This window comes from Cataglyphis hispanica, chromosome 26, assembly GCF_021464435.1.
Source record: "Cataglyphis hispanica isolate Lineage 1 chromosome 26, ULB_Chis1_1.0, whole genome shotgun sequence".
Classification (NCBI taxonomy): domain Eukaryota; kingdom Metazoa; phylum Arthropoda; class Insecta; order Hymenoptera; family Formicidae; genus Cataglyphis; species Cataglyphis hispanica.
The window spans coordinates 88,893-104,221 of record NC_065979.1 but is presented as its reverse complement, the minus strand read 5'-3'; the positions used below and the strand labels follow the sequence as shown (position 1 = coordinate 104,221).

General features: G+C 35.7%; 2 protein-coding genes across 9 annotated transcripts in view; both read right to left on the bottom strand.

The window, feature by feature from the left end:
• Positions 1 to 5,893, bottom strand: part of LOC126858561 (voltage-dependent T-type calcium channel subunit alpha-1G) — a 47,449-nt gene extending 41,556 nt beyond the window's left edge. For all 6 annotated transcript variants that reach the window (XM_050608984.1, XM_050608987.1, XM_050608980.1 and 3 more), the window contains exon 1: positions 4,867 to 5,893. In XM_050608984.1, the coding sequence (XP_050464941.1) occupies positions 4,867 to 5,260 (394 nt within the window). In that variant the 5' untranslated portion in view covers positions 5,261 to 5,893. The remainder of the gene's footprint in view (positions 1 to 4,866) is intronic.
• A 2,108-nt stretch (positions 5,894 to 8,001) lies between these two features.
• LOC126858571 (spermatogenesis-associated protein 20) lies at positions 8,002 to 15,327 on the bottom strand. 3 transcript variants are annotated; one of them, XM_050609011.1, is made up of 15 exons: positions 15,234 to 15,327; positions 14,864 to 15,078; positions 14,054 to 14,147; positions 12,660 to 12,837; positions 11,887 to 12,268; positions 11,467 to 11,604; positions 11,230 to 11,319; positions 10,878 to 11,138; positions 10,625 to 10,804; positions 10,319 to 10,528; positions 10,033 to 10,225; positions 9,760 to 9,928; positions 9,483 to 9,688; positions 8,856 to 9,052; positions 8,002 to 8,739 (listed from the first exon to the last, which is right to left on the bottom strand). In XM_050609011.1, the coding sequence occupies exons 4-15, from the start codon at positions 12,809 to 12,811 to the stop codon at positions 8,467 to 8,469; spliced, it is 2,451 nt and encodes an 816-aa protein (XP_050464968.1). In that variant the 5' UTR covers positions 12,812 to 12,837; positions 14,054 to 14,147; positions 14,864 to 15,078; positions 15,234 to 15,327; the 3' UTR covers positions 8,002 to 8,466. The 3 variants fall into 3 exon arrangements, with proteins under 3 accessions (XP_050464968.1, XP_050464970.1, XP_050464969.1); XM_050609013.1 differs by lacking the exon at positions 14,054 to 14,147; XM_050609012.1 differs by lacking the exons at positions 14,864 to 15,078; positions 15,234 to 15,327 and having other exon boundaries at positions 14,054 to 14,839.
• Positions 15,328 to 15,329: the final 2 nt, after the last annotated feature.

Here is a 15,329-nt window from a genome sequence, read left to right as displayed (position 1 = left end):
TCTGCTCGTGTTACCCTCCAGCCAGCGTGTGCCTGCGACCGCGTTAAGTACCGTTCACATAAGAAGAATAATACCATTGCAGTATAGTTGCCGCAGAATATCTTGACTCGGTGCAACAATATGCAACCGTTTACATAAATCTAGCACGTATTAATGATGTTGCATCGCAGTACGGAAGCACGCGAGGTCTACAAATTCTAGGAATACGACTGCATTGTGAAAACTAACTATTCCAATAATTTGCCAATTTTATAAAAAAAAAAAAAAATCTTTATCTAAAATGCAAAATAATGACTCTTCTTGGATATTTGCTTGTAAAACTCGTACAGTTTCTAAAAAAAAAAAAAAATTCTTGTAAAAAGAAACAAAATCGCCGAAAAAATGTCTCGCATGTTTGATATAAAATTATGCATCAATTATGACATATTTATTAAGGTAAAGTTTTGTATCAAGTTTGTATTATATTGAATATTTTATATTCAATATAAAAAAAAAATGTAGATTCAAACAAGAGGTTATTAATTTTTGTTCTTTTTATCCTCGATATAACTAAATTTTAACAGTTAAAGAAAAACAGATTGAATTAATTAAAAATTCAATGATCAAATCAATCTCTACATTTATCAAATCAATTTTCGAATATGTCGACCTGACAGACGTTATCTTCATTAATGAGAAACTACTAATAAAGAACTTTTAAACTAATTAATTTCTTTCGTTAATTAATTTTTATTTAATTATGAAATATTGATTTTTCATAAAAACAGTAAATGTTGTGCGCGAGATCAACTACAATATCACCTACAATATATAACCACCAATGAGCTTCGTGTGAACGGTACTTTACGCGCGATCGATTTTTGCACATTACGTGTCGATCGGTCGATGATGGTCCGTCAACCTGTTTCTCATCGATGCCTCTCTCATCGGCGCTCATTTGCACGGCGCTTAATAGACAATCAAGCAGCCGAGGCAGCCGAGCAAATTGTTTCGATCAACTGCCGCTTCCGGCGTCGTTCGAAGTCGTGGATGATTGCCTCGTTTGCCTCGCTTTAGTGTCACTTAATTATTTTTCTCTGTTTCTATATGGTCAATCGACCTGATCCCGTACCCGTATTCGTAGTCGATTACGATTGATGAGTCATGGAATCGCCGAGATAATTCAACGAAAGATAATGGAAGTATGAGCGAAAGTGCGAGCAGATCGAGAGAGAGAGAGAGAGAGAGAGAGAGAGAGATGAGATCATTCGTTTTTCATTGCAGCCACAAAATCACGGTTACTATGTCACATGAATACTACTAACATGTATAACATTATGACAATCACAAGCGAAAAATTACTACAAATTTCCGAATTTGAATAAAAAATCTTTTTCTTCCAAGTATTTTAATATTTATTTTAATATTTATTTATAGATCCTGTATTAAGATTCTCCAAATCGCATTTAATCAACAAGATTTAATCAACAAACCAACACAAACTTATATGACAATGTTCTAATTATGGCAACGCAATAAAATTCACATAAATGTGGCATTTGTCGAATATTTGGCAGTTGATCGCATCATCTGATCGTTTCATGAAAGTGAAACGAAAATAAAAGTAATATGCGTATGCAGTAAAAACAAACAGTCAATCGTTTGCTAGAATGAGTAGTTCGAGTGCAATTGGTCAACCGGTGCAGTAGTATAATTCAATCATGCGTCGGACTAAAGAGTGACAAGTAATTCAAGATTGTTGTGCGAAATATGTCAGCCCGCGAACGAGGAGAAGCGAACGCTTCTTGTGTTGTAATATACATATGATCTTTTATCTCAAGTTACAAAGTCATATAAAAATCTTTAAAATCTTAAAGTCAAAGAAAAAAATAAGAAAACTAAGAAGAAACTAATTCGATCCTACATTTTTCTCGAAACTAAAATATCACTCAATTCGTTATTTTTGCTCTGTAATTATTCTTTGTATTATACGTGTGTATCATTTTTTTCTTTAATTCCCTCATACATTGAACTAATTAACTTTTAAACCTGAAGCAAAGTAACGTGTAGGCATAAGAGTAAATAAGCATTAGTATTAATATGAGTTAATTAAACATGCAGAAGAATTGTAATCAGATTAAACAGTAAACAACTGCTCGGTCATTTTATAGCACTTAAGGTAATGAAAAACTAAATTATAAAACTGAAATAGAGAGATGGTTGTTTGTTAGTAATGGCAATAATTTCACGCAACCTGTGTGTAATATAATCTGGTATTTAGCAAAATATGTATTTTCGCGGCTTCTCGTTCCAAATTGAAAGAAATCTGATAGCTATTTATCGATCCATTGCTCAAGTTGCCTTACGTAGTCGTTTAACTCTAAACTTATGGAGCCAAGCAAATTAAAGTTCTGAATTACAATGGAAACGGATTAGATAGTAGAATTATTATTCACACGTATTCAAAATATAGCTATGCATGTTCTATTATTTTTCATGCTCCTCTAATGTTAAATCAAGAAGCACCGTATCAAGAATTTACTAATTCTTAGATATAGAAAAGAAAGAAAAGCTAAATTTTATAAAAAAATTATAAACTACAATTTTAGAACAAGAAAAGTGTAATTTGACGTTTCCTCGTCCGCTAGAGTTAAATATCGATGAGTCACAAGGACACGCACGCTGCTGCGATACCCATTTTGTGAAATGTATCTTAAAACTTGATTAATTAAAATCATCCAGCATCTCCACGCTTGCGATTATCACATACAATAAAACTGCAGCTTAACAGTTTCTTATTCGATATTTCGCGTTTTCGTTATTAAACACGTGAAAATCTTCGTTCTAAAGTGAATTCTCACGATTTCGTATATGATAAAATATTTCAGGGATATAAAAATTAGATTTGTTATATCACTCCTATCCTCCTCTATAGCACTATCCTCTCGATCGAGAGAAACATGTTTCGATACCCAAGGGTTCGCCATCCTACAAAACACGATTTCAACGACGATTCAGCAGCAGAGCATTGCCGCGGATAAGAGGAAAAGCGGCGAAACAGGCTTCGAGATCCCGCAACGCATTCGCAATGCACAAATCCGTCTATTGTCCGCGGTGCACAATGGAAATCTTTCTGCCACACGCAGCGCGCTTGTTGCTCTTACAGCGAGGCTGACTAAATTTTGCCCGATCGCCACCGCACCACGTGCGGTGTGCGCGTTCTTCCGCACACACAGTAATTTCTCGCACAAACGGGTGTAGGAGCTCGGATGTTACGCGCCGGGAATCGGAAGGAGGGAACGAAAGCGAGAGAGAGAGTGAGAAGGAAAATGAGTAGGGAAAGGGGAAGCCATCGTGCGGAGAAGAAAAGGGAAAACCGCCGCCATAGAGAGAAAAGAGAGAGAGAGAAGAGAGAACTGTGTCACTATGAAAAGCGGCAGTGCGCTCCGTGTAGGATTCGCCTGGGGATAGGTCAATCAATGACCTATTTAAGGAGTCTACAGACCGGTCTCCCTCCACCACGCTTGCTATCGAGTTTATTCGCAGTGATAAATACGCTGCGAGATAGAATAATGTTGCGTTTCAGCAAATGGGGCGGAAGCGTTACGCGTTCGTAGGGCGCAAATTGCTCCCGTAAATTCTTTTAAACGAGACGTCGCGAAGACGAAAACAGAGCGATTAAATGTACTCCCGAAGGACTTTCACATGTCGGAGGCTCGCAAGGGAAGGCGATTATTCGCGCTTTAGAAAATATTGATCGATAGTCGAATCTTTCAATCTTTCGATTCGCTAACAAGTGTGTATTGTAATTCTGAAATTTTCTAATCTCAATTTTTCCGCTAAGTAAAATATTCACACTTGTTTACACGTTATGTTCTCATCTTCTCAAGATGAAATATTATTCAGCCTATTTAGATTTTAGATTTTGGCATCAATTAATTATTACAATGCACATCAAATCTAATAGATATTTTATCAAATTTCAAAAAGAAGAAAAGGATATACTTATTTCTCACATTTTTACGGTTTCATAATTTGTTATCTACATTTAAAAATAGCCTCCACTCTCGTCTCAAATATAAAAACCGATAACGCGAAATAGTATTGATGTTAATTGTCAAACTATTAGCATATGTTATAACGCGACTGATTTAATGATATAATGAATTAAATTCGTCGTAACTACACCCTGCACGAATATATCCGATAGCAAGCTCCGATGCTATTGACAATCGAATTAAACGTGTGTATCGCGCTTTATCTGATCTTATCTGATAATCCGTTGCACATTACATAGCAACTTAGGAAAATCAACAAAACCCGATAGCTACTACGGCGAATGCTGACGCACGCGCAACCTTGTAGCCAGAGAGATGAAATAAATTCGTAATGAAGATCGACTGGAACAGTTCGCACCAGCTTACCACGACCATGAAAAGTACAAACTTGTGTTTGTAAAATATACACGAAGATACAGTCGAATACTTTCCACAAAACCTAGAAACGATATCCAATGTAATCGATTCTAATTTTGTTTTGTGGTAAAATATTTTTTTCCGACCTGTCAAATATATACTGTAGAATAAAATTTATAAATGTCAAGAAATTAAAGAATTTCTTAATTATTAAAAAACTAAAGTAAAAACACATTTTTCAAATGTGCTTTTAAAATCTGGCAGTCCAATTTGAACTTTTTTTTAAAAAATATTTTTAAAGTCTATTCAAAAAAATCCTAAAAAAATCTTTCAAGTTTCTTGACATACATATTTGTTAGATGTATTTTTATGTGTTGGTTGAAACACAACACATATAAATGAAATCATACATGCAGGCTAAATCCTAAAAAAATATCTACTGTATCTAGTCGAGAAATATCAAAAGGATATGGATTAGTGATAAGCGCGAGACACCAGTTGCGCGGTCGTGTGGTCTGGTCGAGATATCTGAGAGCAATTGGAACGAAACCTGGATAGGGTAGATCTTCGCCCTCCTCCTCCTCCTCCTCATCCTCGTTATCATCATCATCATCATCATCGTCGTCGTCGTCATCGTCGTTTTCATCATCTTCATCGTTTTCATCCTCATCTTCATCTTCTTCCTCTTCTTCCACAACTATTCGTCTTTCAGCGGATTCGCGAGCCTCATCCTCATCCTCGTCGTCCTCGAAGTCGCTGAGCTCCGCCACGTCGCTATCGGAGCCCTGTTCCCCTCCGGCCCCGATGCCGCCGCCTGTCTTTGACGCGGATCGGTATCGGTATCCCTGAGGATAGTGCAGCGACATCCTCGGAATCTCTGTTTCTTTCGTGCGCGACGTTCTCCCAGCGACTTCGGAGGTCCTCAACGACGTTGCGGCCTCCTCGACGCCTGGAGCTGCGTGAGGCGACGATTCGGAGACTCGTCGCAGGAAAAGATTCTCATTGCCCGATCTTGTGTCGCGTCCGATGCTTTCTGCACGTTCGTAACTACTGTCGCGAAAAATCAGTTGATTTTGGCAGTATCATCCCTTCTCGCTGATTCTGTGACGTGATTCTCTTCCTCGCAAGGATTCTCTCCTCCGAACTGTTGTCTTAACTCTGACACGTTGGTCGCGATCGAGGAAGGGAGCGATTGTCCGCCGATTGCATCTTATATCGGGGAACCAGCAGACCTAAAGTGCGGGTGTGAAGATGTGCATCTCTCGACGCGCCTGTCCGCTGTTTCTATCACCTGCGCTTCTCACCTCGGAACGTAGCGAGCGCGCAGTAACCTTGCCCCGATATCGCGATATCCCCGGAGGATGAACGCGCGCAAATTTCACCACGAGGTCATACGCGAGATTCTTCTTTTCGAGAAAGCGGCAATCGTGGCGTGATCAGATCCAGAAAAAAAGAACACGCGTAAAGCGCGTGGTCGAGAACTGACCAACCGCACCACCACCACCACCACCGCCACCACCGCCACCACCACCACCACCACCACCACCACCACCACCACCACCACTATGACCGTCTCTTTTATTTCTAGTTATCCATCACCTGGGTCCGTAATTTTTTTCTTTCAAGTGCGGATTCTATTGATCGCGATATCGGTCGCGCGGACAAGCGGACACTAAACGCGGACTCTCGTCCGCGAATGAGCGATGATCGCGGACATTACACGGCACAGTGGTAGTAACAGCTGAACGCCGCGCGATCACAGCCGTATTCGTAACGACGACGACGACGGTGCCCGACGCAGCGTCAACCGGTGACTGAAAAAAACGTCGAACATCCTCGACGCCGATGATGATGGACGCATGCGCGACCCCGGTGTATGCGTGTCCCTCGCCTCATCCGTCGCGTTTCGCGACCTCCAACATCCTCTCCCCCAGAGAAAATCCGGAGATCTTCCTACTCTTTCCTCCACCTCTCCCACGCTTCCCGGCCGCGCGCATCATCTTCTCCTCCACTTCCTCCTGTTCCTCCCGATCGGTCGACCGAAGCTCCGTCACAACTGGTATTCGCGAACGAGCAAAACAGAGGGAAAGATAGGAGAAAAAGAGAAGCAGGCAGAGGAATGAAGCAGTGAGACTGAAGAGGATCTGACAAAGTCCTTGAGATCCTCGCTTTCGCTTTCGATGTCGACTAAATCACACTTGTGCTTTTTTCTATGCCATTTGCGGGAGTGCTATCTCTCTTAATGAAACTTTGATGTCTCGGGCTAATTGATTAGGATCACATATACTTTGCGTGATCGGCACCGCTGAAATTTCTCCAGGGATGCAGGAGTGTGAAAAGCGATCGAACGGAAAGCAAGTTCAGCGAAAGAGAAGTTCGTTTCTTGCGTCGAATAATGGAGAAATGAACAAGGAAGGGGAAGCATCGATAATATTTGAGGATGTAGTTGATAGATGATTGTTCGACGACGCATAAGGATTGAACTTTGTTCGATAAAGGCGATAAAAACTCGTGACGATTTCATTTTTACAGCATCAAATTTGATGTTTCAAGGTAACGACATCCTTCAGAAAACATTTCTCGATCCGTGTTTGGTGCGCTGAAAAAAAACTTTGTTAGAAATAATGCGTTACTCAAATATAAATGCGCTTTTCAATGATAGAAATGACAAATTCCACTAAATTATGGTATACAATAATATAGGTATACAGCTTACGTCGCGACAGTATGTTGTTATTTGAAAGTTATTAATAATTAATAAATAATATTATCATTAATTAATATGATGGAATTTCTTCATTAAACAAATTTGATTGAAATACATACTTGTACATTTTCATATGTAACATTTTTATATGAATTTTTTAAAGTTATTATTCTAAAACCTTTCAAGGAAAAAAATATATATATATTTAAGTGCTACGAGTTTCAAAAGAAATGAGAAGAGCTTTATATTAATTTTATAATTGGACTCTATTGATAAGTATCACTAATTAAAGAGTGATTAATTTTACATAATAATTTGAATCATTTAATAATTATATATATATATATATACATATATATATATATATATATATATATATATATATATATATATATATATATATATCGCAACGAAAAGCAGATAGCAATCTTTAATCTTCTATGCACTGTTATTTTGTAACGAAACTTTTGATGATATGACGGAATCAAAGCTGAAATATCATAACGATCACTGAGTGTATACATTTACTATACATTTTACTATACATTTCGTCTATTTTTGTTCGGAAATTGGAGGAATCGAAGAAGGCGCAAACCGCGTGTATATCGCGCTGTTACGTGAATACTCGAACGTAAAAACGACAAGTTAGCCACTACAATCGATACTGGATATGCGATTAAAGTCAGCGTTATGCCCGGAAACGATCAAGTTGAAGATTACAAACGCATCGTCGTCGACCTTAATCGACTCCACGCGCGCAATCGAAAATAGAAATCAACCGCGTATATTCTACATGACATTTCAAGTGACTGACATAATCTGCGAAATTTGATGTTACGCGAAATAGAAAAACGTTAACCGGGAATCTTGATAATTGATAAAATAAAAGGAAAAGGGACGTTTTTTTTTCTTTTTATACAGTTGCCAGTTTATTCAGAATAAAAGTGAATGTTTACGATGCGACGTATAGTTCAAACGCCAAAGTTTATCGCGCAAAGTCATTGTATATCACATCGTATACATGCCTATTGGATACATCTCTTTATTTGGTTGCAATACGTTATCGATCCGTTCGCACTTACGAACACTACGATGATTCTTGCTACACCAATCTTTTTGCGGACTAATCTTGAATTATTTAATACAACAACAATAAATTCTTTTTACGAGGAAGGAGCGCGCCGAGACACAAGTAGCAAGGTGACGTTAAATAATGTCTTATAGATATTTTTAACGTCAATAAGATGTCATTAAAACGTCATTTGACATTACCTTGCTTCTTGAGGCTATACTTATATCGACAAATATTCTGGCGGAATCTTTTCCTCTTCCGCAAATATAAATTATGACGAACGACCTTGCCTCTCACAGGTTGGTAAATTCAATATCATCCAATTGAGAAGCAAGCTCGTTAGGATTCATAATCAGTACAGAACACGTATGACGTCGACATACTAAAACTGTCGCCCGATCCTTCTGCGGCTTCAGTTTACTGACGACCGCGTTTTTACGTAACAACACATTGTTCTGTTGCTCAGGATCGGCTAACAAGAGCACCCTACCTGGTATCAAACGCTCGCGGATAACGTTCAATATCTCGATTGTATCTTCAGCGTTCGGTTTTCCCGCAATATAAATCTGAAAAAAAAATCCACACTCTATAAAGAGCGTGTTAAGAACACAGGCGGAAATTCGCCAACGTCTTAAATTCGCACATATTGTCAACGACAGGATAAGAAACAAAAGACACGTACTTGCGTTGCGTTGTGATACTCGAGCAACGCTAGCGTCAGTTGTGGAAACATAATTGGCATCTCCGTGAGTCCTTTACCAAATGAGCATAGAAGCCGTTCAGCTTTATCTTTGAGCTCACTACGATCCAGGTAGGCTGCTAATCGCAATAAATTAGAGCATGCGATAGAATTACTGGATGGTTCCGCGCCGTCGTGAGCTGCAATCGAATTTATTAAAGGTAAGATATTATCAACAGCTTTTTAGTATTTCGACAATTCATGACTATAATCAGCTTCAAATTTCGCAATTTCACTTTTCTAATTCGTTTATTTGGAAACACTGTATAAGATCTCAATCTACATCATTTCTTACTTTGAAAATATGAATCTGACTTTTATATCTTTCATATTTTGACTTCAAATTTTTGTCTCTTCGAATATAAGAGTTAAGACACTGTTGAAGACACGATATAACGATCAAATTGTAATGAGTATTCAGCAAACGCTATAAATATTTGAATATGATGATCGTTATGGCGGAATGCGGTTTTTTGTTCGATCTCGTTTACTCGACATAACTGCCGCACCATTAAAGAATACCTTCCCGTTTAATGACTAAACTAAAATTACCACAAAAACATGCCGTACCATCTTTCATCCGTAAAATCATCTGAGAATTCTCAACCGTGGAAAAATAACCGCCGTCCCGCGAATCCCAGAACAATCGGTCTTGAATATCTTGCAGCTCCTCAGCAAACTCGAGCCAATGCGCATCGAAATTGACCTCATACAGATCAAGTAATCCTTTCACGATGAATGCGTAATCGTCATGGAAACCGTGAATCGGGACACTCCTATAAATTATATCGTAGATTCAATCTCACAATATGTGACATCGACACTGAAATAAAACGTCTATTCTCACGTTTGCATTATTTTATCGTCCTCTCCACGATAACAACTGCGAAGCAACACGCTTTTATTTTTATCAAACAAATATCGCTCTACGAATTTGGCAGCGTCCGTCGCTAATTCGACGTATTTGTCATTTCTCACAGCTGCTCCAGCACGCGCAAAACCACTTATCATAAGACCTGTAAATAGATTATTAAACTGTGTCGAAAACATTCGTTGCGATGATGAATATTTTCATCATTCATCATCGACATCGATTGATCATTGATTGACAATTCATTACCATTCCATGCTGTGACGATCTTATCGTCCAAATGGGGTCGCGGTCTCTTCGATCTTTCTTCAAATAAGATTCGACAGGCCTCCTTAATATAATTTTTAGTGTTCTCTATACTAATATTAAAATGTTCCGCAGTTTGTTCTATGCCGTCATATACAATAAATACATTTTTTCCGGTGAGTTCGCCATGAGGATCCTACACCGTCAAATAAACATTCGCAAATCTTACTTTATAAATATCTTTTATTTTATAATTTCGATTCTAATTTACGTTAGATATCTAACATACTTGAGCCTTTCGCACATTTCCCTCCTTTTTCACATTGAAATGGTAGCAGACAAGGTCAGAAAATCGAATATTATTGTTACCAGGTACTTTCTTATCTAAAAGATCCTTAACTTCCTTATAAGTCCAAACATAAAATGCGCCTTCCCGTTTCGCTGAAGCCTGTGGTTCTGGAAGTGAATCGGCATCCTCTGCACTATAGAAGCCACCTTCCTGAAAAGCATACATAATATAAATATTTATAGTCTCGTAAATCCTTGTTGCTATCACATCGATGAAAATTAAACGAAAATGTAATATAGGTAATACTTTGTGTCGCAGATCACGCGTGACATATGTTGCAATATCGTCTACAATATCGGAATAGAATGAATCTTTCGTGACGACGTAAGCATCGGCGTAGACTTGTATTATTTGAGCTTGATCGTAGAGCATTTTCTCGAAATGAGGAACGTGCCATTCGCCATCCACAGAATACCTGGAAAATCCCTGAATACGACACATTTGAGATAATTTTTAACTCGAACATAATAATCGCTAAAAAATAAAAAAATGGTCTTACTTGTCCCACGTGATCGTGAATTCCACCGTGAGCCATCTTTGTCAGGGTATGCAGAGACATTTCTAAACATTGCTTACGCAATTCGGAGGAGGTACTTAAAGCATATGTACCGAAAAGAAAATTAAAATTGACAGGTTCAGGAAATTTCGGCGCGTTCATTCTGGATCTGCTGCCAAAACCGCCAAATTTCGGCTCGTATCCATTCGCCAAAAGATGAACGCATAACAAAGCGCATTCAATTGAGGGAAATTCATCATCTTTCTGCAAAATTGTGAAAATTGAATAAATCAGAATCGAATAAAAGCATAATGTGTATAAAAATTTTTTAATTCTTTAAATCTTTAAATCTCACCTTTAAGCTTTGTCTGCACTCGACAATATCCTTTAGACGTTCTACTATATTAGCAGCAGATTTGATTATGTTGCTCTTTTGCTGCGCCCACTATAATAAAGAAATCATTTATAAGTCTAATTTATCAGGACGAGAATAAGATTTAATTTATATTTGACAAATTATAAATGTAAATTCTCTCAATATGTTAACGCAAGAATATTTAAATCGAATGTAAGTATTGCGCTTTTTGCACACCTCCTTCGCAACTCCTAACAAGAGCGATTTAAATCCTATAAGGCCGTATTTGTCATCTGGCGGGAAATATGTTCCGCCCGTCACCGGCGTTAAATCCGGCGATAGGAAAACACTCATTGGCCAACCACCATGGCCTGACTTTGCCTGTTAAAAACAGATATATATATATATATATATATATATATATATATATATATATTTCTATCAGTATAGTTAGTACATATAATTATATTATTCATATTATTATATGTAATATGTTTAATAAATTCAATATTTTTATGTTTAATGCATTTATAGTAAATGTTGAATTTTTTAACAACACCTAAAAAATACCAATTGTATAAGTAGAAGATATATATTTCGTTATCTGTTTTCTGACTTTGCATACGAAAGGCAACAATTAACAATTATTCCGATAACACGTGCCTGAACAAATGTCATATATATTCTGTCAATATCGGGCCTCTCTTCTCTATCCACTTTAATATTAATAAAGTTCTCGTTCATGATTCGCGCGATATCTTCGTTTTCAAATGATTCCTTTTCCATCACGTGGCACCAATGACACGTGGAGTAACCGACTGATAAAAAAATCATTTTATCCTCCTTCTTTGCTCTTTCTAAAGCCTCATCACTCCAAGGATACCATTCCACGGGATTAGTCGCGTGTTGCAGTAGGTACGGCGATTTTTCCAAGCTCAAACGATTTAGCTTCTTTACATTAGAATGACTGGTATTTTTAGCGCTATTTTTGGATGTCGATGCCATTCTGACCGATGATAACGGGAAATTGAGATTTGATCTGTTTCAAACGTATTTGTTAATATAAATTTTAAACTGTAGAATAGAAATATAAACTCAATCTTTTTTTATTAATGACAACATAAAAATTACTAAACTATCAGAACAAATTGAGTTTCAAAAACAAAAAAAGTTTAAATATTTAACAGTTGCGGAAAAATATTACGCATATTTAAATCTATATTGAGAAACAGTTTTTGTCCAAATTTATCATAAGATATGTTTCTAAAACATATCTAATTTAATGTAATGCAAATCTCATGAGACGTTACCTCAAAGTATTAATGTTAAAAATTAGTTATATGTAATCTTTGAGAGATAAGATTTTTCCACATTAAATATATAATAATTATAATAAATAATTAAATATATGAATTAGTGTATGATTCGACCTGTTAAGGTGTTGCCCGACGACAGGAAGAAGGATACTTTTAATCAGATGAAAACCCGTGCGACATCCGTAATGCACTGTATTGCGCCGTTTCTTAGATAACTCGGACACATAACGGACTGTTGATAAAAGATTGCATCTTCCCGAAGTCATAACACGATTGGCATGAAGAGTATACACTGCAATGATCGATTTTATATCGCACATTATATCGCTGAATAATTATTAAGTTCAATCGAATGATTAAGTTAAATGAGCTTAATTATTATATCGTACGTATTACAAGTATTGTATTGTAATGCTTCTTTCAATAAAAAATTTATAAAAACAGATAACAATTCTAGATTACCTCAGTAAACATTCACATATAAAAAAAATTAAGTTTGTCTTATTTATAAAATTAAGTGCGTAAATGTTCATCAACTGATATAATATATTATAAAAGCAATTTATTTTTAAATAAAAAGAACAAAAAGAAAATCTTCCAGAAAAACGTACTTTAAAAAAATTCTTTATATAACAATGCGATCACATACGATTACATATTATAAACATATAAATAGCCAGATATATTTCTAAAAGATGTCGAACAATAAAAGATGATTTAAAGATGTCATCCTTCTTTTTAGACATCTTTAAGATTATTTTTTGGCCTTCTTGTTCTGTTTAGAACTACTTAAATTTTTTGTATCGTTTAATCAATACTTTTTAATTAAAATAAAATAATTATTTATTTATATATAAAAGAATATGTAAAAGCAGCACTAAAGTAATATCTCAAGTTATGTTCAAGCTTAAGATAAATATAAGATCCTTTTTCTTTCTTATTTAAAAATCACTTCTTTTAATATCGCATTACAATATAATGTGATTTAAATAAATTAAGTTATAAGCTTATATACTATATATTATATATGTTATAAAGTTATATAAGTTATATATACTATATACATACAACTCGTTTAATAAAAGTGAATATATATCTATTTTTATATTCGTTCATATCTAGAATATAAAAGTAAAAAAAAAAAAAAAGAAAATAATTCATCTGACGCAAAAAGAAAAAAGCATTTCAGAAATATTAAAGTACATTACAAACTGGAAATTACAAATTGGAAATCAAATGCGTTTTTTAATAAAGACTTGAAATCTGCAATCATACTTAAGATCTAGAATTATGGAACACGCGGTATATGCCAAATAAAAAAAAAATGGTAAATCTACATTCTACGCAGCGATTATCGCGCCATGAATCGGCGATATTTTCGGACATCACAATCTACCATCACGAAAATCATCGAATCAAATTTAAAGTGTTAAAAACTATTCAGCTACGTGCGAGATTAGATAAAATTTAATATCCGCCGATAAAAAACAACATATGTGCATACATACAGAGTTTGCAGTGTCTGATCCGTAGAGATCCGTGCAGTGTTCCTCGAAATTTTTACTGAATTACGCTGCCAGATGGCGCGTAAATCCTGGCGCGCTTTTACGATATACGTACGCGATAAAAAATTTTTGTTTTTACAATACACACGAAATCACATATGAAATCAAGAAACGTATATTACGAATTATCATTAATGATAGATATGAACTTATTATAGAAATTTAAATTAACACAAGTGTGAGATGTTTCTTTTCCCATCATTAAATAATAAGAAAACATAATAAAACTGAAAAAAATAGCAATGTTCATTGAAAAGCTTTTGTTACAAAATCATTATATTATAATATCACAATATTATTTCGACCCAACATATGTATATAAAAAAATCAGCCATCTATTAATTATTTGATATGTAAAATCATCAAACATCCAATATCATATCACACAAAATCATTAATTTTATTTAAAACTATTTTTTACATTAGATGTGAAAACCATGAAATGTATTGTATTCTCGTTATTCAAATATATCTAAATGTTGTATAAATAAAATTCTTAATATATGTAATCAATGTTGGAGCGAAGTAAAGTGCTGCAAGGGCTATGATGTTTAAGATCCTCATCGGATCTCAATAAGCGATATTTACAGGAATAACTATTTTTTGCTTTAAAATTATGTTATTGATTGTTAAATTTTGAATATTATCTCTACATTTATATCATTTAAAACGTCGAAAGTGCAAGAAAGAAGAGATCAAATCGAAAACAAACGAGAATTATAGAGAGCGGGAAAAAAGAGATGATTATCTAACCTGGTGTAATAGCGATGTCTTATAATCGGAAATATCCACATCTTAGAATGACAATTGTATGATTAACAGATCAATAAGCATCAAAGAGGTAAAACACTAGTCACGTGTGTCCACAGCTGTCATGCACTATTTACGTTCCACAGCTGTCATGCACTATTTCCAGAAACTCAAAAAGACCAAGTGCTCGTTGTGCATACCACAAAAATATCGAATGACTGTGAATCAATACATAATATAGATATAGACTATATAAACAAATATTACGTGGTTACGTGTCTGTCGTGCGTTCCGAAAGACACTTTTTCGCGTCTCTCTCATATACGGATCTTCAAAATCCGAAATTATTTGGTGTAAAAAAGACAAAAACTACCTTTCGAAAGAATGCACATGAAATACGTAGTTTTTTTATATATAAATAAAAATATACGTATATGAATGATGTTTCTCGTGTCCTTCTGTCTCTTAC